The sequence below is a fragment of the Carassius gibelio genome, chromosome A1 (genome assembly GCF_023724105.1).
Source record: "Carassius gibelio isolate Cgi1373 ecotype wild population from Czech Republic chromosome A1, carGib1.2-hapl.c, whole genome shotgun sequence".
NCBI classification, from domain to species: Eukaryota; Metazoa; Chordata; class Actinopteri; order Cypriniformes; family Cyprinidae; genus Carassius; species Carassius gibelio.
This window is the reverse complement of record NC_068371.1, coordinates 34,256,431-34,281,430: the sequence shown is the minus strand read 5'-3', so window position 1 is coordinate 34,281,430 and position 25,000 is coordinate 34,256,431. Positions and strand designations below refer to the sequence as shown.

Below are 25,000 nucleotides of genomic sequence, written 5' to 3'. Positions count from 1 at the left end.
AAACCTGGCTTAGGATCTGTTAGTGCACCAGGGTCCTTAAAGTGACCATCTGCAGCATTTCAGCTTTTTATTGTGTTTCTAAAACAAAGATTTAGATCTGTTCTCTGTTTAATGTGACTGATAACGCTATTTCTGTTTGTTTCAGATTGATGCTCTGGTGGTTCTCTCTCCCAGACAGACAGCTGAACTCATAGTTGAGGATTTTGCAGGTCTGCCACAGAAAAGCATCATCATAAACAAGGTTTTTGATCACATCCTGGTTTCTCCTGAAGACCGTGGTCTGCTTGAGATGCTTGAATATCTCATCAGACTCGCTGGCCAGGTAAGAGCATCTCGTCCAAAGACTGCAGAGTGCAGCACGTATGATCGCTTTGGGCTAAGCTGAATTGTTTCTGGTTTTGTTTTGATGTCAGATGGGTCTGGAGTGCTCATCATACCAGCAGATGTAAGTACCACGTCAGCACTGTTTCTATTAGAGTCCCTTCAGTCACAGGTTCTGATGATTTCTCTCTCTCTCTCAGCGTTCAGAGGCTGCAGGAGTCTGTGGTTCCTCCACACATGACGGAACCCATCAAGAACTACACGAGTCAGCTGGAACACATGGCCCCTCCTGGTACAGATACATGCATGAAACATAAAACACATTTACATTATGGCAGAACAACTTTATGTCTTAAGCTGATTGACAAACACATTTTTGTATACTATGACTCTGAGCTTGTACTATTGTGTCTTTAACAGGCTGTTTTGCTCCACCTGTTACGGTAAGAAACTCAAGTTTTAATCTCAAGAGTTGATATTTTCACAAACGTAAAAGAAAAGTACTTAATGAACTATTATTGATTTGTGGTCATGTGCTTTGCAGTGTATTTCAACACCGATCAATGGTAAGTTAAATATTGTAAATAAGCTGTAAAGTACTGTAGAGAAACAACATAATGCAATGTCAATTCAAATATATACTCCTGTCTGTTTTCATATTTTCCTTCTTCTACTTTTACAGTAACCTGGATTTGTGATGGAATCAGGAGGTAGTATTCATTGTGGACTTAAGTCAAAATGATATTAATGTCAAGTAAATCAAAATAATGAGAAGAGTATATGTGTTCCACAGTAACGAGACTCTGCTGTCCGCTGCACTCGTGAGCGCCCCCTGTGGTGTGGACCTGCAGCAGTACGCTTGCTCTTCGGTAAGAAGACCATCAACAGAAAACTCACTTGATGTTGATGATTGTCTGGGAATCTGTGTTCCTCCAGATGTGCAGCAGTTTCTGGAATCAGCATGATATTTCCTGAACGTTGATGTCCACTGCTGAAATCTTCTGTGTTTGTAGCTCACCGGCATCACTGCTGGAAACCTGGCTGAACTCCTGAAGTGTCAACTTTCAAGCAGCAGAAGTTACTCCAAGGAGATCTGGAAACTGCTTTTCACCAAAGCAAATGATGTTCTGGACGGAGCCCTCGTCATATTCTCCAGCGCAGCAGCAAATATGGTAAATGAGTCTTGTGCATGTGTCCTCTAGTGTTCACTGTTAGACTGACTGGGAATCTGACAGTAATTCCTCCTCATTACATCATCAGTCTCAGCCAATCAGAGGTGATGTCGTGTCCCAAGTGCTGGATGTGGTTGGAGAGCTGAGACTGGAGCGCATCAGTCCTGACCAATGGACAGACCTCTCTTTCATCAGCATGTTGTTGGGTCAATATCTGAAGCCGTTTTTACCATTTGCGTCACCATCCCTACTGCTGTGCACCAGCAGCAAAAACCTCAGCTGCCAAACTTACCAGCACATGTAAGAAAAGATTTCCCCAACAATAGCTCAAGACTGTCATGAGCTGATAAGATGCTTGTTCAACATTATTTGCAATCATCTCTCAGTCTGTCAGAGGTCCCACTCGTCAATGAGATTCAAGGAAGAGACATGGCAAACTTCTTCATTCTGCCCTTCCTGAGAAGAAACGCAACAGGTGAGGTGGAGGTTCACAGATGTTTCATATGAAGGTTCTGGTGATTTCACTGTGTGTGTTGTGTGTGTCAGATGCGGGCTGTGTGTCGACTGCTAACAACAGTGTTGAGTGGCTGCAGAAGAACTTTGGCCCGTTCTCTCAGTTCGTGTCTCTCACAGATCTGCTCTCCATCAACAGACTCTTTGATCCTGTAAGTCTCCACATCTTCACATTCCTTCAAAGAAGACTGACATAAATAGCACCAACATCTTTAGCCTTCACTGATTGTCTTCTGTCCATCTGTGTGTGTTTAGTTGGAGACCCTGAACAGTCTCACTCCAGAGCAGATGGTCAGCCTGATGGTTGAGGATCTCCCTGGTCTTCCAGTGAAGGATGTGGTCATCAGTCGAGTGTTTGATCATCTGCTGCTGTCTCCTGTGGAACGAAGACTTCCCGATGTTCTTGAGCTCCTGTATATCTTCTCCACAGAGGTGAGAGGTTTTTTAGAGATAAGGCTGGAGGTCTTCAGCAGTTTCTAGAACTGTGTATATATTAAGAAGTAGAAATTTGGCGCGCTCATTTGACAGAGTCTTAACATTTATTTAGCCAAATGTGAGGTCTGTATCTCCAGTTCTGCAGTGGAAAGCTCACAATGTATATGATGTAGAAACACAATTCTCTATTGAATTACACCAGTACTTGTATACAGTTTTTTACAGATGCTAGCACATGTTTCTCAATACCTAGGTCACGTTTGCAGAACTCTTCACACAGTGAGCACAACAGAAGTCTATGTGAGCTAAACTGAGGATCAATTATCATTGCTTTGGCACAAAATGCATTCAGTGACTACATCTCTCAAATTTCATGAATTATTTTCTCACTCAGACACACAACTGCCAAAACTCTTTATACACACAGGCCAATTTACACATGCTTACATACTGTTTCAAAACTGTTAAACTTATGTTCAAAACAATAGCAGTTCAAAACTGAATAAGACAGCAATTTGCTACATTTCTACAGTAATATTTGTATATCAGTATTTCTTAAAATGAAATGCTATAAAAACGATTGGACAATTAGTAGATTAGCATTACTATTGTATCACTATCAGTGGATGGTGTGTATACAAATTATTGTATTTTGGAATTACTCAGTGCATAAAAATACAAATAAATAAACGTCATAAAATATTGATGAATTCTGCATCATGTCTGATTCATTCCAGTAACACATATTGCAGTGAATTATGAACAGAGATGTGTCCTTGTTTAACACAAGAAAACATATAATGCTACATGTTGTTAGTGTTTTTTAGCTCATTGTTTTGTGGGTGACAAAGTGTGTTTGTCGACTGTCAACCTTTGCTAGTGTTCTGGAAGAATGAGCTGATTCGAGACCTGAAGAAAGTGTTTTGGTAGTTGTAGTGCATTCTGAATGTGAAATGAACTGCTTTGCCAAGCTGAAAGATGGTTAGGAAAACTGTGTGAAGAGTTTTGCAAAAGTGACCTAAGTATTGAGAAACGTGTCCTAGCATCTGTAAAAAACTGTAAATGTCATTCAAGTGTTGATACTGCAAACAAACTATCTGTAATCAAACCCATTTCATTATCATAGTGTCCTATTCAGCTTTTGATCACGCTTCTGTTATAATGTTTATTCTGTGCTCATCCCTATCACTGCTGCTTACAGTGATATTCCTCTGAATGGAAATAAATGAGTTCTACTGGTTTTCTTTTCTAGAGTCCACTCAGCTGTCATACCAACCTGATCATGTAAGTGTCTGTTTATTACTAACCAGTTTCATTCACGATCACATCTTCTTGACTACTGTTGTGCTGTGAATCAGCTTGACGAGGCTGGAGCAGATCTTGAGCTCAGGAGTGGGTGATCTGGAGCCGGTCATCTGGACCAGTGTTTATAACTTCAGCAGCACGGCTCCTGCAGGTCAGGGCATATCACCTGTCTCTCTGTCAGACGCTACAGTCTTATCACATGTTCCTTATTAATGCTGTTTTTTACTTTCTCACAGATTGCACTCTCCCCCAAGGGAATGAGGTGTGTTTGTTATTTAAAATCACTTTAATTTTTATGGAATTAAACCACTTTAAGTCTGTTGTGTCCATTTAACACTGCTCTGTTCTTATCTTCTGCAGTGTCCCGTGACTCCATTCAACGGTATTGAGTGATTCCTGTTGATCTCTAAGAACTAAATCACTATCTGTTCTTGATCAGATGTGTGTGTAGAGTTGTGTGTTGATGTTTTCCTCTGTTTGTGTGTGTTTCAGAGACTCAGGTGTGCAGCGGCGTGGACAGGTAGCGTAAAGCTTTAATCACTGCTTCATTTTCTTGTTTAGTTTTTCCCAGCTCTGACTAACTGTGTCCTCTCTGTCCAGTTCTGCAGCACAGCAGTGTCCGCACAATAAACTGTTGTGTGGCTGGAGTATCGCCGAGCTTGCATGTGCCCCGGTAATCACACATGAGTCTATGTGCCAGAATACGGCTCTATAATCAGGTGTAAACAGGTGTGTTCACGTGTGTGTGTGTGTGTGTGTGTGTTTAGGTGCTGAATGTGAGTCTGGAGGATCTGGTCTCCCTGCTGGACATGTATCTGTCTAATGATGCCATAAGCTCAGCTGAAAGCTGGAAACTGCTCCTGACCAGAGTCTCACATCTGCTGGACGTCGCCCTTGAGCAGCTGTCCAAACAGGTACAGGACAGACGCTCTTCATATTCACATTCAGATTCAGAATCAGAATCGGATTCAGATTCAGATTCATATTCACACTGCAGCTGAAACTGAAACCATACACATGCTAACAATTTACAACAATGTCCATTAGTTTACTGTAGTTAATGTGTTACATTAACTTGTCATCATTAGTTCGTGGAATAATATTAAAAAGATAAAACATTGATTTTAAAAATAAGTTTATGTTGAGATCAGTTTAAGATGAAGTAAGTTTAACTTGAGGCAGTAAAATAACTAAAATTATCTGAAATAAATAAAATCAAAAACTTAAAGTCAAACTATTAAAGCTAGTATATCAATGAGACTAAAATGTCCCGATCAGAATCGGTGTGTCAGTAGAAGTCAATGGTGTGAGTTTAAACAGCACAGTCTGAAGTCTGAACTCTGTGTGAGTGTGTGAGGATGCATTCTGGAGTGTGAGTGATCTGTCCTGATCTTCTTCAGTCCGTGAGTGTGAGTGTGTGAGGATGCTGTCTGGAGTGAGAGTGATCTGTGCTGATCTTCAGTCGGTGAGTGTGAGTGTGTGAGGATGCTGCCTGGAGTGAGAGTGATCTGTGCTGATCTTCAGTCGGTGAGTGTGAGTGTGTGAGGATGCTGTCTGGAGTGAGAGTGATCTGTGCTGATCTTCAGTCGGTGAGTGTGAGTGTGTGAGGATGCTGTCTGGAGTGAGAGTGATCTGTGCTGATCTTCTTCAGTCCGTGAGTGTGAGTGTGTGAGGATGCTGTCTGGAGTGAGAGTGATCTGTGCTGATCTTCTTCAGTCCGTGAGTGTGAGTGTGTGAGGATGCTGTCTGGAGTGAGAGTGATCTGTGCTGATCTTCTTCAGTCGGTGAGTGTGAGTGTGTGAGGATGCTGTCTGGAGTGAGAGTGATCTGTGCTGATCTTCTTCAGTCCGTGAGTGTGAGTGTGTGAGGATGCTGTCTGGAGTGAGAGTGATCTGTGCTGATCTTCAGTCGGTGAGTGTGAGTGTGTGAGGATGCTGTCTGGAGTGAGAGTGATCTGTGCTGATCTTCAGTCGGTGAGTGTGAGTGTGTGAGGATGCTGCCTGGAGTGAGAGTGATCTGTGCTGATCTTCAGTCGGTGAGTGTGAGTGTGTGAGGATGCTGTCTGGAGTGAGAGTGATCTGTGCTGATCTTCAGTCGGTGAGTGTGAGTGTGTGAGGATGCTGTCTGGAGTGAGAGTGATCTGTGCTGATCTTCTTCAGTCCGTGAGTGTGAGTGTGTGAGGATGCTGTCTGGAGTGAGAGTGATCTGTGCTGATCTTCAGTCGGTGAGTGTGAGTGTGTTAGGATGCTGTCTGGAGTGAGAGTGATCTGTGCTGATCTTCAGTCGGTGAGTGTGAGTGTGTGAGGATGCTGTCTGGAGTGAGAGTGATCTGTGCTGATCTTCTTCAGTCGGTGAGTGTGAGTGTGTGAGGATGCTGTCTGGAGTGAGAGTGATCTGTGCTGATCTTCAGTCGGTGAGTGTGAGTGTGTGAGGATGCTGTCTGGAGTGAGAGTGATCTGTGCTGATCTTCTTCAGTCGGTGAGTGTGAGTGTGTGAGGATGCTGTCTGGAGTGAGAGTGATCTGTGCTGATCTTCAGTCGGTGAGTGTGAGTGTGTGAGGATGCTGTCTGGAGTGAGAGTGATCTGTGCTGATCTTCTTCAGTCGGTGAGTGTGAGTGTGTGAGGATGCTGTCTGGAGTGAGAGTGATCTGTGCTGATCTTCAGTCGGTGAGTGTGAGTGTGTGAGGATGCTGCCTGGAGTGAGAGTGATCTGTGCTGATCTTCAGTCGGTGAGTGTGAGTGTGTGAGGATGCTGTCTGGAGTGAGAGTGATCTGTGCTGATCTTCTTCAGTCGGTGAGTGTGAGTGTGTGAGGATGCTGTCTGGAGTGAGAGTGATCTGTGCTGATCTTCAGTCGGTGAGTGTGAGTGTGTGAAGATGCTGTCTGGAGTGAGAGTGATCTGTGCTGATCTTCTTCAGTCGGTGAGTGTGAGTGTGTGAGGATGCTGTCTGGAGTGAGAGTGATCTGTGCTGATCTTCAGTCGGTGAGTGTGTGTGTGAGTGTGTGAGGATGCTGTCTGGAGTGAGAGTGATCTGTGCTGATCTTCTTCAGTCCGTGAGTGTGAGTGTGTGAGGATGCTGTCTGGAGTGAGAGTGATCTGTGCTGATCTTCAGTCGGTGAGTGTGAGTGTGTGAGGATGCTGCCTGGAGTGAGAGTGATCTGTGCTGATCTTCTTCAGTCGGTGAGTGTGAGTGTGTGAGGATGCTGTCTGGAGTGAGAGTGATCTGTGCTGATCTTCTTCAGTCGGTGAGTGTGAGTGTGTGAGGATGCTGTCTGGAGTGAGAGTGATCTGTGCTGATCTTCAGTCGGTGAGTGTGAGTGTGTGAGGATGCTGTCTGGAGTGAGAGTGATCTGTGCTGATCTTCTTCAGTCGGTGAGTGTGAGTGTGTGAGGATGCTGTCTGGAGTGAGAGTGACCTGTGCTGATCTTCAGTCGGTGAGTGTGAGTGTGTGGGGATGCTGTCTGGAGTGAGAGTAGTCTGTGCTGATCTTCTTCAGTCGGTGAGTGTGAGTGTGTGAGGATGCTGCCTGGAGTGAGAGTGATCTGTGCTGATCTTCTTCAGTGGGTGAGTGTGAGTGTGTGAGGATGCTGTCTGGAGTGAGAGTGACCTGTGCTGATCTTCAGTCGGTGAGTGTGAGTGTGTGAGGATGCTGTCTGGAGTGAGAGTGATCTGTGCTAATCTTCAGTCGGTGAGTGTGAGTGTGTGAGGATGCTGTCTGGAGTGAGAGTAGTCTGTGCTGATCTTCTTCAGTCGGTGAGTGTGAGTGTGTGTGGATGCTGCCTGGAGTGAGAGTGACCTGTGCTGATCTTCTTCAGTCGGTGAGCATGAGTGTGTGAGGATGCTGTCTGGAGTGAGAGTGATCTGTGCTGATCTTCAGTCGGTGAGTGTGAGTGTGTGAGGATGCTGTCTGGAGTGAGAGTGATCTGTGCTGATCTTCAGTGGGTGAGCGTGAGTGTGTGAGGATGCTGTCTGGAGTGAGAGTGATCTTTGCTGATCTTCAGTCGGTGAGTGTGAGTGTGTGAGGATGCTGTCTGGAGTGAGAGTGATCTGTGCTGATCTTCAGTCGGTGAGTGTGAGTGTGTGAGGATGCTGTCTGGAGTGAGAGTGATCTGTGCTGATCTTCAGTCGGTGAGCGTGAGTGTGTGAGGATGCTGTCTGGAGTGAGAGTGATCTGTGCTGATCTTCAGTCGGTGAGTGTGAGTGTGTGAGGATGCTGCCTGGAGTGAGAGTGATCTGTGCTGATCTTCTTCAGTCCGTGAGTGTGAGTGTGTGAGGATGCTGTCTGGAGTGAGAGTGATCTGTGCTGATCTTCAGTCGGTGAGTGTGAGTGTGTGAGGATGCTGTCTGGAGTGAGAGTGATCTGTGCTGATCTTCTTCAGTCGGTGTGGGGCAGCAGTCGCTCTGTTCCTGTGGTTCTGGACGTCCTGAGGGAGCTGCGGCTGGACAGACTGATGAACGAAAGCACAGCTGCGCTGTGGATGGACAAACACCTGCGAGTGTTCCTGCCGAGAGCGTCCAGAACCTATCTGCAGTGTCTGCGCAGCAAGAACTTCAGCTGCCAGAGCTTCCACACAGTGTAAACAGCCCAGATGTCCCTCTCTTTCTGTTTAAATATTAAAAACTGAAGAAAGTAGTGTTTTCTGGATCAGAGCATCAGTGAATCAGATTATATTTGCAGTCTATGTGTTGTGATATTGACGTGTGTGTGTGTGTGTGGTGAAGGGTTGGAGCGTTCGATGCAGGGTTTTCCCATATGGATGAGATTCAGCGCCAGATAACCGTGTCAGACTTCATCCTGCCGTTCCTCTCGAGACCAGGTATTGATCAGACGCTCCTCTGTGTATCTGTCCAGGTCAGATCAGCTCATCAATAACACTGTACTGCTGTGTGTGTGTGTGTTCAGGTGCGGCGTGTGTGTCCAGTAACAGCTCTCAGTGGCTCATCAGTAACTTCGGCCAGTTCTCTGCCCTCGTTCCTCTGAATCAGCTGATCTTGCTCAACCCACAGTTCAACCCGGTACATGTTTACTCTGCATCCCTCAGTATTTGAGCTTTCACATCAGACCTCTAAACACCTGGAAAACACTACAGTTACCTGAGAAGCAACTGAGTTAGATACTAAGCATAAAGTGTTATATTGATGTGGGCGTGGCTCTCGGACACTGGTATGTAGATGAGCATGAGCTTGCAGGGGTGGAGCTTAAGGAGGGGCTTGATTCTGTGGGCGTGGCTCTCCCAAAATGTTGGCAGATCTGAATGCAAGCTTCTAGGGGACTATAAGAAAGAGGCTGGGTTTTTTAGTGGATTAAACAATCTGAAAAATCTGTGGAAGATCCAGTTATGACATTCTGATTAAACAATACTGAATTTTTAATAAATGTAACGTATGTACAGATGAAATGTTCAGAAGAGTAGGTGAATTTTCTTTGAATGCTGACTTTAAAGCAAGAAGTAAGATATTTAATTCAAGGTTCTCTCAAAACGGGATGCAATATCTTCCACAGTTTTGCTTCTCAAAGTATTTTACTAGAACACAGTGTTTTTGAGCTGTTTTAACTTGAAATCTGCTTGTGTTCCAGATGAGCAGCCTGCTCTATCTGTCTCCAGAGCAGCTGGTCGGGCTGATGTTTGACGACGTTCCTGGTCTTCCAGAGAAAAGTGTGGTCATCAATGCCGTGTTCGATCACCTGACGGCGTCTCCACAGAGAGAGAGGATCATCTCCATGCTTCCCATCATGGTGGAGTCATCAAAGACAGTAAGAGAGTTTCTCAGGGCACTTCTGCATCTGTTTCTCATTACTGTCGCACTGTTAACACCTGGATGTGTTTCTCTCTGACAGAGGAACGTCTCCTGCACATCATATCAGATCATGTGAGTGTCATCATATACTGAATGTGCTTCGTGTGCTGAATCTCTCGGTCTCGTGCTCACACACCTGTCTGTCTGTGTGTCCGCTAGCTTCCACCGTCTGGATCATCTGATGGTCCGTGTGTCGGTGGATCTGGAGTCTGTGATTCTGAGGAGTAGATCAGCTCTTCTTCAGAACGTGCCGCAGGGTGAGACCAGAACACTTTCACTATCATGAGACATTTGATTTTAGTCACAAGTTCATCTGAATTCAGTTCCCTGTGTTAGTGTGTATCAGACCACACACACACACACACACACACACACTCATGAGTGTGTCTCTCTGTCTCAGGTTGTGTGAGCTCCAGCAGACAGGTGAGTGTTGAAGGTGCTTAACTCTGTTGATTGTGCACTTGTACTGTACTTCAAATCTTAAAAGTCTAATAAAAAATCTGTATTTTAAGAGAGACTTTTCATGATTTCTTGACACGCTTAAACACACTTTCAAACTTGTAATTTGTAAACAAACTTTCAGTCCCTTTAAAAGTGCATTTCAAAACATTATGGTTTAAAGTCATGTTTTAAAGAATGCACTCATTTTGATGTATTGACTAACATACTAAAGCACTTGTAAAGCACTTGATTATTATTTTGTGTTATATAATAAAACTAGTTTTTCATTACAAAAGCATTTAAATGCATGATATTATTTGCATAAGTACTCTTTTTTTTAAAAAGTATGCTGATGATTTAAGCTCATGTGTGTCTGTTCTGTGTTCTTCAGTGTGGCGTCACACCAGTGAACGGTTAGTGATCATCTGTGATTGATTAGTTTGGTTCTGTCTGTCTCTAGTCATGTGCTATGTGAGCTGACTCTCTCTCTCTCTCTCTCTCTCTCTCTCTCTCTCTCTCTCTCTCTCTCTCTCTCTCTCTCTCTCTCAGAATCCACAGTGTGCGGGAGCATCAACAGGTGTGAGCCTTCAGATGACTTTAGATCTCAAAATGATTATTTGATGAAACAGTCAGTGGAGTATCTGAGCTCTGATTGGTGGTTTGAAGTGTCTGTCATCCTCATAAGAGTGTGTGTGTGTGTGTGTGTGTGTGTGTGTGTGTGTGTGTGTGTGTTCCAGCTCTGTTGTGTCGCCGTATCTCGGCTCATCTCATGATGGCAGTCGGCTCTGTGAATTCAGCATCACACAGTACGCTTGTGCAGAGGTGCGTGAAACACACCGTCCACAGACGTGTGAACACACACACACACACACTCTCTGTCTCTGTAAGCATGTGTTTAGTGTGTGTGTGTGTGTTCAGTTGACAGCTCTGAGCTCACAGGACCTGGCGACGGTGCTGTCATGCGGACTCAATGGGAATGAGAGTGTGTCTGAGGAGACGTGGAAGCTCTTCACACAGAAGGTCAACCCTGTGCTGGGTCCAGCGCTCGACCTGCTCACACACACGGTACACACACACACACACACACTCCTCTCTGTCCACTGCAGTCCAGCCTACATCTCCTTCAGTCCACAAACACTGAAAACATATCTTTTTCTCTGCGCTTTGGCCTTTAGTCAACACTTTTGAAAATGTCAGAAAACTCTGAATTCATGTCATTAAGATGTCTGAGATGTTCATAGCTTGTCTGTGGAGAATGACAACAGTAATATTAACAAATAAATTAATAACATATTAAAATATAAAATTAAAAACAAAGTCAAACTAAATCAGTAAATTAAAGCAAATAATTAACAACTGTGTGCATCTCTGTCAGAGGCTGAATAAGTCCCGCCCCGCAGTCTCATTCTTGAATGTGATTGGAGAAGTCACTCTGAGCTCCTTCAGCTCCACCAATCTGAGAGATGATTTGTTCGTCCAGCGCTGGTTTGACTCCAGGCTCCGCCCATTTTTACCCTACGCCTCTGAGACGTTCCTGTCCTGTCTGTCCACCAGAGACTTCAGCTGCAACACATACAGGAGCGTGTGAGTTACACACACACACACACACACACAACATCACCTACAGCAGCAGCAACGGTAACCGCACACACACACACACACACACACACACGTACACACACACACAGTCATGTTGATGAAGTTTGGTCTCTCTCACAGTGTCAGGAGCTTCAGTCAGAGTTTTGACGTCATGTCCACTGATACACAATCTAACTTCTACGTTGACTTCATCAAAGTCTTCCTCTCTCAGAACAGCACTGCAGGTTGGACACACACACACACACACACACACATAGGAATCTGTGATGAAGACACTCAGTTGTGACGTGTTTCTCTGTGTTTAGGGTGTGTGAACGTCTCTCAGAGCAGCTCTGATTGGCTGATCAGCAGCTTCGGACGTTTCTCTGTTTTCACCACAGTCACTGACCTGCAGACACTCAACCCCAGCTTCAGTGTGGTACAAACACACACACTTACAGTTACAGGTACACACTTACTTGGCGTGTACAGATGTGTGTGTTGACGTGTTCTCTGTGTGTGTAGTTGGACACTCTGAGTCTGTTGAGCCTGAGGCAGTTAGTGGAGGCGTCCAGCTCTCCTGGAGTCCTGTCCAGCGCTGCGGTGGTTAATAATCTGCTGCTCTACGTGCCAGACGCTCGATTCACAGAGTTCTTCTCATCCCTCTCCACTACGCTACAGGTGACACACACACACACACAGACACACACACTCACACATACAGCTTACGTAGATACTCTCAGCCAGTCACAGCTCAGATGCTCTGCTCTTCTCTCTGATTGGCCGTCTGAGGCGTCTCTGTGTTCTGATTGGCTGTGGTGTGTATCTGTCAGGTGCAGGGTGTGGTTCTCCCGTCCCCCGTCCAGCAGGCGGTTCTGCAGCAGGTGTTGGCCAGGGCCAATCTGACCACATCCTCAGATGCTGATCTGCAGATCTGGATCCTGAACATACTGCCGTCCTTCATAGTCAACATCACCGTCCAGCACGTGACGTCCTACTTCAGCATCGTCCAGCAGAGACCCTGTCCCATCAGCCAGCAGGCGTAAGACTCTCTCTCACACACACACACACACACACACTCTCTCTCTCTCTCTCACACACACACACACACTCTCTCTCTCTCTCTCACACACACACACACACAAACACATACTATCTCTCTCTCACACACACACACTCAATTCAATTCAATTCATATTGCTTTATTGGCATGACATACAAAGGTACATATTGCCAAAGCATTGTACATAGCAGAATAGAAACAAACAAAGCAAAAATTCATATATATCCATAAGAAAAAATTAAATAAAATAGAATAAAATACATGCAAAATAAATCTATATACATTTTCATAAACATTGATGGTACTTCTAATGTAGATGTGTTCACTCTTTACCTCTTAGTTTGTGGCATTTGTAAATATAATGTGCTACCACAGAGGAAGCAGGTCCTTCACCCAGTAATATTTTTAATTTGTCATGTTCACTGAGTGACTGGAACTCAGGAGTGTTGTGCTGTATTTGACTGTACAGTGAGTCTCTCAGAGATGTGTATTTATCACAGTCTCGACTGATCCTGATCTACACTCGTCACACACTCGCTCTTCTCTGGGTAACCAGCTCTTTCTGTGTCGTCCTCTCTCTATGGCCAGCTGGTGGTCACTCAGTCTGTACTTGGTCAGTAACTGTCTGTGTGTTATATTCCTGACTGAGAGCAGATAGTCAGCCATACTGTACTCTCTGTTGAGTTTCAGATAACACTGGAGGCGACTTTGCTCTTTGGTTTGTTCTTTCCAATACTGTATGTATGTCTCCTTCTCTTCGTTCATAATCTCTTTGATTCTTCCATGTTTTTCAGGATTGGTGATATCGAGTGCTTTGTTAGTTAGCTCTGATACCATTACACAAAGATTACTTTGAGCACTCTTTCTTTGTGTTTTTAGTGCTTTATAATGAAGAGAATCTTCTGAACTAGAGTTTAAGTGGATCCAGAACTTTAAAACTCTTTTTTTAATGATGAGGTTTAGGGGAAGACGGGCGTTATTAGGAGTGTTTCTGTGCAGGTGAAGGATGCTTCTGCAGAACTCCACATGCAGAGCTTCTAAAGGGTGTTTGTTCCAGTCTTTACTCGCTGGACCCCAGATCTCGCTTCCATACAGGGCAATGGGCAGAATCACACGATCAAAGATCTTTGTCCAGATTCTGATGGGGATGTTTATTTTAAATAATTTCATTCGTATAGCGTGTAGTGCCCTGCGGGCTTTTATAAGTAATGTTTTAATTGCCAATTTGAAATTTCCAGTGGGAGTTAAAACCAGACCAAGATAAGTATATTGTAAAGTATGTTTAAGTGTGGTGTTGTTTAATGTGAATAAATGTTTATGTTCTAGATTTCTGGGCTTTTTCTGAAATATCATAATCTTAGTTTTTGGGATGTTGACGTCTAAGGCCCAATCCTGGCAGTATTTAGTTAAAATGTCGAGGTTGTTCTGGAGACCTTCTGGTGTTTTAGACAGAATTAGTAAGTCGTCTGCATACAGTAGATATTTGACCTCTGTGTGGTGTAATTGTAGTCCTGGACTGTTGGACTGGTCCAGAAGATCTGCCAGTTCATTGATATAGATGTTAAATAAGGTCGGGCTGAGGCAGTGTCACTCTCTCTCTCTCTCTCTCTCTCTCTCTCTCTCTCTCTCTCTCTCTCTCACACACACACACTCTCTCTCTCTCGCTCTCTCTCTCTCTCTCTCTCACACACACACACACACACACACACACCTCGCCTGCGTGTTCACTGATGTTTGCTCTTCCAGGGTGCAGCTGTTGAACTCGTCCAGCTCCTCCTTCCAGCCGGAGACACAGGATCAGATCTACCAGCTGATCCTCGGCTCTCTCACAGGTGTCCATCCATCCATCCGTCCATCCATCCATACTTGTATTCATCCCTCCATCCACTCACCCAGCATCCCTCTGTCTCCACAGGCCCCGCCCCACTGCGCTGCTATGGTAACCAGAGCTACTACGCTTTCCTGACCTCCTCCTTCATGAGTTTCCAGTTCCCCGATCTGACCACCTTCCTGTCGCTGATGCCGCCGGGCCGCGTGTCAGAGGTCAGAGTCTCATCCGCCTCCATCCGCCCATCACTGATTAGATGCACTGATTGAGTTATAATAGCTGAAGGTTATGGTCATTTCTTTAAATCAGTGGTTCTCAACCAGGGGTCCAGGTGGGAGCCAGAAGACGACCCTAACTGTTTATAGATTATAATTAGAGGGGGTAACACTTTATTTTGATAGTCCACTTTAGACATTTTACTAGCAGTAAGTAACTTTGCAACTACATGTCAACTAGCAGTTAGTAGAGTATTAGCAGACTGTCTGCTTAATATCTTCTAACACTTTCTTTGTCAACTAACTGTCAACTTATACTAAGCCTAAACCTACCCCTAACACTAACCCTAAACCTACCCTAACAGTCTACTCTGAGAGTTAGTAGACATGTAGTTGCAAATTTCTGAGATTTAGTTGATATGTAGTTGACATGTAGTTACAAAGTTACTTATAGTCAGTAAATTGTCTAAAGTGGACTATCGAAATAAAGTGTAACCTTAGAGGGTAACCTCGGACAGTGGGGGTCTAAAAGAACCGTTGCTTTAGAGAAAAAACATTTAACAATGTGCACCACATCACTGAGCACAGCTTTAACTCTTCATATTGTCCTCACAGCTGATGGAGTCAGTGTCTCCGGCGGAGGTCAGCAGTCTCCTCAACCGACCCAACACTGTGGACGATGTTACCCAAATCTGCCGGTTTTTCAAGATTTACCCAAAGACGCCCCAGTACTTACAGACGGTACGGACCTCTGTCACCATATACGAATGTAATGACTCTCTAGATTTAAACCTGATGATATCTGGTTCTGAAAACCTTATATTAAGCACTTGAAACGATTATCAGCTTATGAATTATTCTCCTTTACTGTGAAACGGCCAAACCAGCTCCGGTTTTCAGTGCTAACTGTGACGAGTCCTAAATGAAGAAGCCCTCTCTGTGTGTCCCGCAGGAGCCGCTGTTGCCCGTGGGTTTGGCCCGGCAGGTGTTGTCCTGCGTCTGGCCTCTGGTTCTGAAGCTGGACGTCCAGTCTGAGGTCAATCAGTGGTTCGATCATCGACTGGTTCAGTACCTGCCTCTCCTCACCTCACAGTTCATCGCTCCAGACATCATGATGAACGCCTCCTGTCTCTCCTTCAAGAAGTTGTGAGTAGCAGGTTTTCTCCATCACATTGTTGTGTAGAGATGTCCCTCAGAAATGCCCTTCACAGAGCTCTGGTTAGTGTGACCGTAGACACTTTGGGTAAAGTGTTTTGAAACAAAGTCCAAATGAACGTAATTTTGGCCTGATTGTGTTTATTCTTCATTTCACTAGAATCTCATCAAGGCTCAACACTAGCTCAGTGCAGTTCTCTTCTAAAGACTGATGACAGATTCTGTGTGTTTCTCTGTTCAGTGTTTCAGTGATGGCTCAATACAACTACACTAGGGCAGAGTTTTCTCAGAGAGACATCTACAACACCATCCACATCTACCTCAACACCTGTGAGTCCCTCTGATCGAGTGTGTGAGGGATTCTGATGTCCAGTCATCTGAGGGTTTGTCTGACAGTGAGCTGTGTCTGTCTTTGTGTTCTCAGCTTCAGCTTCAACTCCTACATGCTATAACACCTCCAGCCCGGATCTCAACTCCACCGCCTGGTTCACAGACTACATCTCTGTCTTCTTGAGCTTCATCACACTGGATGACCTCCTAAAGTTTGGCTCCATTCAGGTGTGTCAACACACACAGATCTGTTTTCTGTCAACTGTATCCGTTCACACTAAACAGAATAGTCTTCACCCTCAAAAACGTGTTTGTTTTTCAGCCGTTCCTCATGAATCTGGAGAACCTGCAGCTCTTTGGTCAGATCAGCGTTCCTGCTGACGTGATGGAGTACTACGTGACTCGGCTGTTCGAGACGAATCCGTCCTTCAGCGCCTACTAGTGAGAGACACCAGCAATCACATCTTACTCAAACACACTCCTGATGCCATATACAATCTTTCAGTCAACAGTTCTTAACAGAACCATCGTTTCTTAGTATCAAGAATATTTTAAGAACCCTTTTTCATTTTAAAGAATCTTTTGTGTAATGGAAAGTTTCCACAATGACATAATGACAATGTCAATAGAGTCATTTAAATCCAGCATGAGCCACTCATTAATCAAACGAAGACTAGTTTAAACCTCACATTACACACTTATTTATAATACTATCATTTGAAACTCCCCTGAGAAGGTTGGTCTGGTTTGATGGTTTTGTCCACGTCTGAACTATAGATCAGTTAAGAGCAGACCAGCCTGCTCAGTGTTTGCTTGTGTTCAGTCTTCCTCAGAAGTTCCTCTGCTTGGCTCCTGCGAGCTCCTTCCTTCAGCTGAGTCCAGAGCAGCTGAAGATCGTCTCATCCAGTGTCCATCAGAACTGCACAGATGTACTCCCCGAGGTAAGTACTAAAGTGTGTGTGTGTGTTTGTGTGTGTGTTTACGTCAGCAGAAGTAAGCTGGACGTGTGTGTGTGCAGGTGTCTGCGGCTCTGGCCAGTAACGCAGTGAATCTGACAGTGAACAGCATCTCGGCTCTGGGTCAGTCGTCCACGGGTTTGAGCACGGCTCAGATCAGCGGCGCTGGAGGAAGTGTGCTGCTCAACACGCTCTCTGTGCTGAGTCTGGTTCAGGGCTGGAACCTCGATCAGGCCATGATGATCGTCCAAACCCTGCTGTCGTCTGGAGTTTACCAGGTACACACCACCAACACCGATTCAGCCCATTCACCTTACGAGTCTCTGAGTGATGTTTCATTCCTGAATCAATCAGTGGTGTTAAATAAACCTGTGATTCAGTGACTTTATTTAACTTACAACCTTCATTTAAACACTTTTTCTTTTTGAGATTTGTAACATTTAATAACATTCCCAAAAAGAATATTAATTATATTCAGCCAATATATTGCACCGCTAATGGCTCTATAAAACAAAGAGAATAATGAATAAGCCTTTGCTACCTCACTATGTTTCCTCAGATTTGATCCTGAACATGTACCCGATGAACGTCACTAATGAAGGAGAAATGTGTGTGCTAGATGTGTGAAAACTCTCTGGTTCTCGCTCCAGAAACACACATTTCCACTTCTGTTTACCATGTTTATTGTGCATAAGATAAAACACAAATGTAAGGAGTTAAAAGTTCAGTTTTTTTCCAGAAAGTGTAACCAAGTAACAGTACAAGTAATCAATTTAAATTATACTTGAATAAAGTACAAACCCCCCAAATAATACTCAAGTAATCAAGAGAAATTACTCCAGTATTTGACACATCTGCTCACAGTAATCTCTGCCAGTTCAGGTACAGTAGGGAAACTGTTAGAGATGGTTATTATTATCAGAGCATCAGTCGATGAAGGGTTAAGATGTAAACACTGGTTTGACAATGAAATGATGTTGATAAGAGAGTAGCTCACGTGTGCGAGTGATAAGATCAGGTCAGCAGTGCGGTCATTCATGAAGGATCTGTTGAACTGTCTGAATGTTGATGAGATCACGGCATTTAGTCTGAGAATGTGAGTAGAGAACAACACGTCTGGTGTGTGAGTAGAGAACAACACGTCTGGTGTGTGAGTAGAGAACAACACGTCTGGTGTGTGAGTAAAGAACAACACGTCTGGTGTGTGAGTAGAGAACAACACGTCTGGTGCATGAGTAGAGAACAACACGTCTGGCGTGTGAGTAAAGAACAACACGTCTGGTGCGTGAGTAAAGAACAACACGTCTGGTGTGTGAGTAAAGAACAACACGTCTGGTGTGTGAGTAGAGAACAACACGTCTGGTGTGTGAGTAGAGAACAACACGTCTGGTGTGTGAGTAGAGAACAACACGTCTGGTGTGTGAGTAGAGAACAACACGTCTGGTGTGTGAGTAAAGAACAACACGTCTGGTGTGTGAGTAAAGAACAACACGTCTGGTGTGTGAGTAAAGAACAACACGTCTGGTGTGTGAGTAAAGAACAACACGTCTGGTGTGTGAGTAAAGAACAGAGAACAACACGTCTGGTGTGTGAGTACAGAACAACACGTCTGGTGTGTGAGTAAAGAACAACACGTCTGGTGTGTGAGTAAAGAACAACACGTCTGGTGTGTGAGTAAAGAACAACACGTCTGGTGTGTGAGTAAAGAACAACACGTCTGGTGTGTGAGTAGAGAACAACACGTCTGGTGTGTGAGTAAAGAACAACACGTCTGGTGCGTGAGTAAAGAACAGAGAACAACACGTCTGGTGTGTGAGTAGAGAACAACACGTCTGGCGTGTGAGTAAAGAACAACACGTCTGGTGTGTGAGTAGAGAACAACACGTCTGGCGTGTGAGTAGAGAACAACACGTCTGGCGCGTGAGTAGAGAACAACACGTCTGGCGCGTGAGTAAAGAACAGAGAACAACACGTCTGGTGTGTGAGTAAAGAACAACACGTCTGGTGCGTGAGTAAAGAACAACACGTCTGGTGCGTGAGTAGAGAACAACACGTCTGGTGCGTGAGTAGAGAACAACACGTCTGGTGCGTGAGTAGAGAACAACACGCCTGGTGTGTGAGTAGAGAACAACACGTCTGGCGTGTGAGTAAAGAACAACACGTCTGGCGTGTGAGTAAAGAACAACACGTCTGGCGTGTGAGTAGAGAACAACACGTCTGGTGTGTGAGTAGAGAACAACACGTCTGGTGTGTGAGTAGAGAACAACACGTCTGGTGTGTGAGTAGAGAACAACACGTCTGGTGTGTGAATAAAGAACAACACGTCTGGTGTGTGAGTAAAGAACAACACGTCTGGTGTGTGAGTAAAGAACAACACGTCTGGTGTGTGAGTACAGAACAACACGTCTGGTGTGTGAGTACAGAACAACACGTCTGGTGTGTGAGTACAGAACAACACGTCTGGTGTGTGAGTAGAGAACAACACGTCTGGTGTGTGAATAAAGAACAACACGTCTGGTGTGTGAGTAAAGAACAACACGTCTGGTGTGTGAGTAGAGAACAACACGTCTGGTGTGTGAATAAAGAACAACACGTCTGGTGTGTGAGTAAAGAACAACACGTCTGGTGTGTGAATAAAGAACAACACGTCTTGTGTGTGAGTAAAGAACAACACGTCTGGTGTGTGAGTAAAGAACAACACGTCTGGTGTGTGAGTAAAGAACAACACGTCTGGTGTGTGAGTAGAGAACAACACGTCTGGTGTGTGAGTAAAGAACAACACGTCTGGTGTGTGAGTAGAGAACAACACGTCTGGTGTGTGAGTACAGAACAACACGTCTGGTGTGTGAGTAGAGAACAACACGTCTGGTGTGTGAGTACAGAACAACACGTCTGGTGTGTGAGTACAGAACAACACGTCTGGTGTGTGAGTAGAGAACAACACGTCTGGTGTGTGAGTAGAGAACAACACGTCTGGTGTGTGAGTAAAGAACAACACGTCTGGTGTGTGAGTAAAGAACAGCACGTCTGGTGTGTGAGTAGAAAACAACACGTCTGGTGTGTGAGTAGAGAACAACACGTCTGGTGTGTGAGTAGAGAACAACACGTCTGGTGTGTGAGTAAAGAACAGCACGTCTGGTGTGTGAGTAAAGAACAACACATCTGGTGTGTGAGTAAAGAACAGCACGTCTGGTGTGTGAGTAAAGAACAGCACGTCTGGTGTGTGAGTAAAGAACAACACGTATGGCGTGTGAGTAGAGAACAACACGTCTGGTGTGTGAGTAGAGAACAGCACGTCTGGTGTGTGAGTAAAGAACAGCACGTCTGGTGTGTGAGTAAAGAACAGCACGTCTGGTGTGTGAGTAAAGAACAACACGTATGGTGTGTGTCAGGGTCAATCAGGTGTGTGTCAGGATCAACGCTCCTCCGGTGAGGCCTTTATTTATGATGGGGCGCTGTAGGCCTTCTAATCAAATAAAAAACAAAATACAATTAAAGCAGCAATTGATGTTATAAAATCTTTACTTTGGTTTATGAAAATACAAGGAGCTCTAAAAGATTTGCCCTTTTGCTGCAAACCATCTATTAATGTTAAATCCACAAATAAAATGTAAAGGTTTCACCTGCATCTGATAATTTTATTTTATTGTCTTTAAAAAAAAAAGAACTTTATTAATGTTTATTAGTTCTAACACAAGTTACAAATAATGTATCATTTCTGCAAAGGAGAGAGACTTGGTGTTGTTTCAAATAAAATATATAATCGGCATCAGTATTGGCCATAATTATTTGAAAAACATCGCCATGTCGTATATCGGCAAATATTGAATATTGTGTATCGCTGAAAACTGTGTGTCATGTAATGTTTGATGTATTAACACACGTGTGTATCTGTGACAGATTACTAATGCAGCCAGTCTGCAGAACTTGGGATCGCTGATCATCGGTGTTCAAACATCAATCTTCAGAGTAATCTCAGGAAATATCTTCCTGGAGGCAATGAAATCTGAAGTGTTCATGACTAATGTCCTCAGTGCACCTGTGATCGTCCAGCAGACCATCGTCAGCCAGGTGACCCTCGCTCACATTCACACATGTCTGTCACGTCTGTCTCTATGCTCAGCTCGTCTCCGGACGTCTGTCTCTCTGCTTCGGCTCGTCTCCTGACGTCTCTCTGTCTCTCTGCTTCGGCTCGTCTCCTGACGTCTGTCTCTCTGCTTCGGCTCGTCTCCTGACGTCTGTCTCTCTGCTTCGGCTCAGCTCGTCTCCGGACGTCTGTCTCTCTGCTTCGGCTCGTCTCCTGACGTCTGTCTCTCTACTTCGGCTCAGCTCGTCTCCTGACGTCTGTCTCTCTGCTTCGGCTCGTCTCCTGACGTCTGTCTCTCTGCTTCGGCTCGGCTCGTCTCCGGACGTCTGTCTCTCTGCTTCGGCTCGGCTCGTCTCCTGACATCTGTCTCTCTGCTTCGGCTCAGCTCATTTCCTCACGTCTGTCTCTCTGCTTCGGCTCAGCTTGTCTCCTCACGTCTGTCTCTCTGCTTCGGCTCAGCTTGTCTCCTGACGTCTGTCTCTCTGCTTCGGCTCCGCTCGTCTCCTGATGTCTGTCTCTCTGCTTTGCTTTGGCTTGGCTCAGCTCAGCTCGTCTCCTGACGTCTGTCTCTCTGCTTCGGCTCGGCTCGTCTCCTGACGTCTGTCTCTCTGCTTCGGCTCAGCTCGTCTCCTGACGTCTGTCTCTCTGCTTCGGCTCAGCTCGTCTCCTGACGTCTGTCTCTCTGCTTCGGCTCAGCTCGTCTCTGGACGTCTGTCTCTCTGCTTCGGCTCAGCTCGTCTCCTGACGTCTGTCTCTCTGCTTCGGCTCAGCTCATCTCCTCACGTCTGTCTCTCTGCTTCGGCTCAGCTTGTCTCCTGACGTCTGTCTCTCTGCTTTGCTTCGGCTCGGCTCAGCTCAGCTCGTCTCCTGACGTCTGTCTCTCTGCTTCGGCTCGGCTCGGCTCGTCTCCTGACGTCTGTCTCTCTGCTTCGGCTCAGCTCGTCTCCTGACGTCTGTCTCTCTGCTTCGGCTCAGCTCGTCTCCTGACGTCTGTCTCTCTGCTTCGGCTCAGCTCGTCTCTGGACGTCTGTCTCTCTGCTTCGGCTCAGCTCGTCTCCTGACGTCTGTCTCTCTGCTTCGGCTCAGCTCATCTCCTCACGTCTGTCTCTCTGCTTCGGCTCAGCTCGTCTCCTGATGTCTGTCTCTCTGCTTTGCTTCAGCTCGGCTCGTCTCCTGACGTCTGTCTCTCTTTGCTTCGGCTCGGCTCGTCTCCTGACGTCTGTCTCTCTGCTTCGGCTCAGCTCCTCTCCGGACGTCTGTCTCTCTGCTTCGGCTCAGCTCGTCTCCTGACGTCTGTTTCTCTGCTTCAGCTCGGCTCGTCTCCTGACGTCTGTCTCCCTGCTTCGGCTCGGCTCGTCTCCTCACGTCTGTCTCTCTGCTTCGGCTCAGCTCGTCTCCTGACGTCTGTCTCTCTGCTTCGGCTCGGCTCGTCTCCTGACATCTGTTTCTCTGCTTCAGCTCGGCTCGTCTCCTGACGTCTGTTTCTCTGCTTCGGCTCGGCTCGTCTCCTGACGTCTGTCTCTCTGCTTCGGCTCGGCTCGTCTCCTGACGTCTGTTTCTCTGCTTCAGCTCGGCTCGTCTCCTGACGTCTGTTTCTCTGCTTCGGCTTGGCTCGTCTCCTGACGTCTGTCTCTCTGCTTCGGCTCGTCTCCTCACGTCTGTCTCTCTGCTTCGGCTCAGCTCGTCTCCTGACGTCTGTCTCTCTGCTTCGGCTCGGCTCGTCTCCTGACGTCTGTCTCTCTGCTTCGGCTCAGCTCGTCTCCTGACGTCTGTCTCTCTGCTTCGGCTCGGCTCGTCTCCTGACGTCTGTCTCTCTGCTTCGGCTCGGCTCGTCTCCTGACGTCTGTCTCTCTGCTTCGGGTCGGCTCGTCTCCTGACGTCTGTCTCTCTGCTTCGGCTCGGCTCGTCTCCTGACGTCTGTCTCTCTGCTTCAGCTCGGCTCGTCTCCTGACGTCTGTCTCTCTGCTCCGGCTCAGCTTGTCTCCTGACGTCTGTCTCTCTGCTTCAGCTCGGCTCGTCTCCTGACGTCTGTCTCTCTGCTTCGGCTTGGCTCGTCTCCTGACGTCTGTCTCTCTGCTTCGGCTCGGCTCGTCTCCTGACGTCTGTCTCTCTGCTTCGGCTCGGCTCGTCTCCTGACGTCTGTCTCTCTGCTTCGGCTCAGCTCGTCTCCTCACGTCTGTCTCTCTGCTTCGGCTCGGCTCGTCTCCTGACGTCTGTCTCTCTGCTTCGGCTCAGCTCGTCTCCTGACGTCTGTCTCTCTGCTTCGGCTCGGCTCGTCTCCTGACGTCTGTTTCTCTGCTTCGGCTCGGCTCGTCTCCTGACGTCTGTTTCTCTGCTTCGGCTCGGCTCGTCTCCTGACGTCTGTCTCTCTGCTTCGGCTCGGCTCGTCTCCTGACGTCTGTTTCTCTGCTTCAGCTCGGCTCGTCTCCTGACGTCTGTTTCTCTGCTTCGGCTCGGCTCGTCTCCTGACGTCTGTTTCTCTGCTTCAGCTCGGCTCGTCTCCTGACGTCTGTTTCTCTGCTTCGGCTCGGCTCGTCTCCTGACGTCTGTTTCTCTGCTTCGGCTCGTCTCCTGACGTCTGTCTCTCTGCTTCGGCTCAGCTCGTCTCCTGACGTCTGTCTCTCTGCTTCGGCTCGGCTCGTCTCCTGACGTCTGTCTCTCTGCTTCGGCTCGGCTCGTCTCCTGACGTCTGTCTCTCTGCTTCGGCTCGGCTCGTCTCCTGACGTCTGTCTCTCTGCTTCGGCTCGGCTTGTCTCCTGACGTCTGTCTCTCTGCTTCGGCTCGGCTCGTCTCCTGACGTCTGTCTCTCTGCTTCGGCTCGGCTCGTCTCCTGACGTCTGTCTCTCTGCTTCAGCTCGGCTCGTCTCCTGACGTCTGTCTCTCTGCTTCAGCTCGGCTCGTCTCCTGACGTCTGTCTCTCTGCTTCGGCTCGGCTCGTCTCCTGACGTCTGTCTCTCTGCTTCGGCTCAGCTCGTCTCCTCACGTCTGTCTCTCTGCTTCGGCTCGGCTCGTCTCCTGACGTCTGTCTCTCTGCTTCGGCTCAGCTCGTCTCCTGACGTCTGTCTCTCTGCTTCGGCTCGGCTCGTCTCCTGACGTCTGTTTCTCTGCTTCGGCTCGGCTCGTCTCCTGACGTCTGTTTCTCTGCTTCGGCTCGGCTCGTCTCCTGACGTCTGTTTCTCTGCTTCAGCTCGGCTCGTCTCCTGACGTCTGTTTCTCTGCTTCGGCTCGGCTCGTCTCCTGACGTCTGTTTCTCTGCTTCAGCTCGGCTCGTCTCCTGACGTCTGTTTCTCTGCTTCGGCTCGGCTCGTCTCCTGACGTCTGTTTCTCTGCTTCGGCTCGTCTCCTGACGTCTGTCTCTCTGCTTCGGCTCAGCTCGTCTCCTGACGTCTGTCTCTCTGCTTCGGCTCGGCTCGTCTCCTGACGTCTGTCTCTCTGCTTCGGCTCGGCTCGTCTCCTGACGTCTGTCTCTCTGCTTCGGCTCGGCTCGTCTCCTGACGTCTGTCTCTCTGCTTCGGCTCAGCTTGTCTCCTGACGTCTGTCTCTCTGCTTCGGCTCGGCTCGTCTCCTGACGTCTGTCTCTCTGCTTCGGCTCGGCTCGTCTCCTGACGTCTGTCTCTCTGCTTCAGCTCGGCTCGTCTCCTGACGTCTGTCTCTCTGCTTCAGCTCGGCTCGTCTCCTGACGTCTGTCTCTCTGCTTCGGCTCGGCTCGTCTCCTGACGTCTGTCTCTCTGCTTCGGCTCAGCTCGTCTCCTGACGTCTCTCTGTCTCTCTTTAGATCATCACGGTCAACAGCTCGCCCGA

At 46.7% G+C, this 25,000-nt stretch overlaps 1 protein-coding gene across 1 annotated transcript in view; it reads left to right on the top strand.

The window, feature by feature from the left end:
- The window catches only part of LOC128018227 (uncharacterized), a 48,899-nt gene that overhangs the window by 10,797 nt on the left and 13,102 nt on the right, over positions 1-25,000 (top strand). Inside the window, exons 17-62 of the mRNA XM_052603612.1 lie at positions 146-322; positions 414-445; positions 522-613; positions 742-764; positions 866-887; positions 1,004-1,031; positions 1,115-1,190; positions 1,335-1,493; positions 1,582-1,793; positions 1,880-1,968; positions 2,040-2,158; positions 2,262-2,438; positions 3,694-3,725; positions 3,800-3,897; positions 3,983-4,008; positions 4,107-4,128; positions 4,239-4,266; positions 4,347-4,419; positions 4,514-4,660; positions 8,127-8,323; positions 8,470-8,564; positions 8,651-8,763; positions 9,326-9,502; positions 9,587-9,618; positions 9,706-9,803; positions 9,947-9,969; positions 10,379-10,400; positions 10,537-10,564; positions 10,725-10,809; positions 10,906-11,052; positions 11,363-11,571; positions 11,707-11,810; positions 11,892-12,004; positions 12,091-12,246; positions 12,399-12,607; positions 14,375-14,460; positions 14,544-14,671; positions 15,287-15,412; positions 15,624-15,817; positions 16,068-16,156; positions 16,251-16,384; positions 16,479-16,597; positions 16,980-17,097; positions 17,175-17,390; positions 21,013-21,183; positions 24,975-25,000. The exon at positions 24,975-25,000 is cut by the window's right edge and continues 124 nt beyond it. Coding sequence (XP_052459572.1) covers positions 146-322; positions 414-445; positions 522-613; positions 742-764; positions 866-887; positions 1,004-1,031; positions 1,115-1,190; positions 1,335-1,493; positions 1,582-1,793; positions 1,880-1,968; positions 2,040-2,158; positions 2,262-2,438; positions 3,694-3,725; positions 3,800-3,897; positions 3,983-4,008; positions 4,107-4,128; positions 4,239-4,266; positions 4,347-4,419; positions 4,514-4,660; positions 8,127-8,323; positions 8,470-8,564; positions 8,651-8,763; positions 9,326-9,502; positions 9,587-9,618; positions 9,706-9,803; positions 9,947-9,969; positions 10,379-10,400; positions 10,537-10,564; positions 10,725-10,809; positions 10,906-11,052; positions 11,363-11,571; positions 11,707-11,810; positions 11,892-12,004; positions 12,091-12,246; positions 12,399-12,607; positions 14,375-14,460; positions 14,544-14,671; positions 15,287-15,412; positions 15,624-15,817; positions 16,068-16,156; positions 16,251-16,384; positions 16,479-16,597; positions 16,980-17,097; positions 17,175-17,390; positions 21,013-21,183; positions 24,975-25,000 — 4,847 coding nt within the window. The remainder of the gene's footprint in view (positions 1-145; positions 323-413; positions 446-521; positions 614-741; positions 765-865; positions 888-1,003; positions 1,032-1,114; positions 1,191-1,334; positions 1,494-1,581; positions 1,794-1,879; positions 1,969-2,039; positions 2,159-2,261; positions 2,439-3,693; positions 3,726-3,799; positions 3,898-3,982; positions 4,009-4,106; positions 4,129-4,238; positions 4,267-4,346; positions 4,420-4,513; positions 4,661-8,126; positions 8,324-8,469; positions 8,565-8,650; positions 8,764-9,325; positions 9,503-9,586; positions 9,619-9,705; positions 9,804-9,946; positions 9,970-10,378; positions 10,401-10,536; positions 10,565-10,724; positions 10,810-10,905; positions 11,053-11,362; positions 11,572-11,706; positions 11,811-11,891; positions 12,005-12,090; positions 12,247-12,398; positions 12,608-14,374; positions 14,461-14,543; positions 14,672-15,286; positions 15,413-15,623; positions 15,818-16,067; positions 16,157-16,250; positions 16,385-16,478; positions 16,598-16,979; positions 17,098-17,174; positions 17,391-21,012; positions 21,184-24,974) is intronic.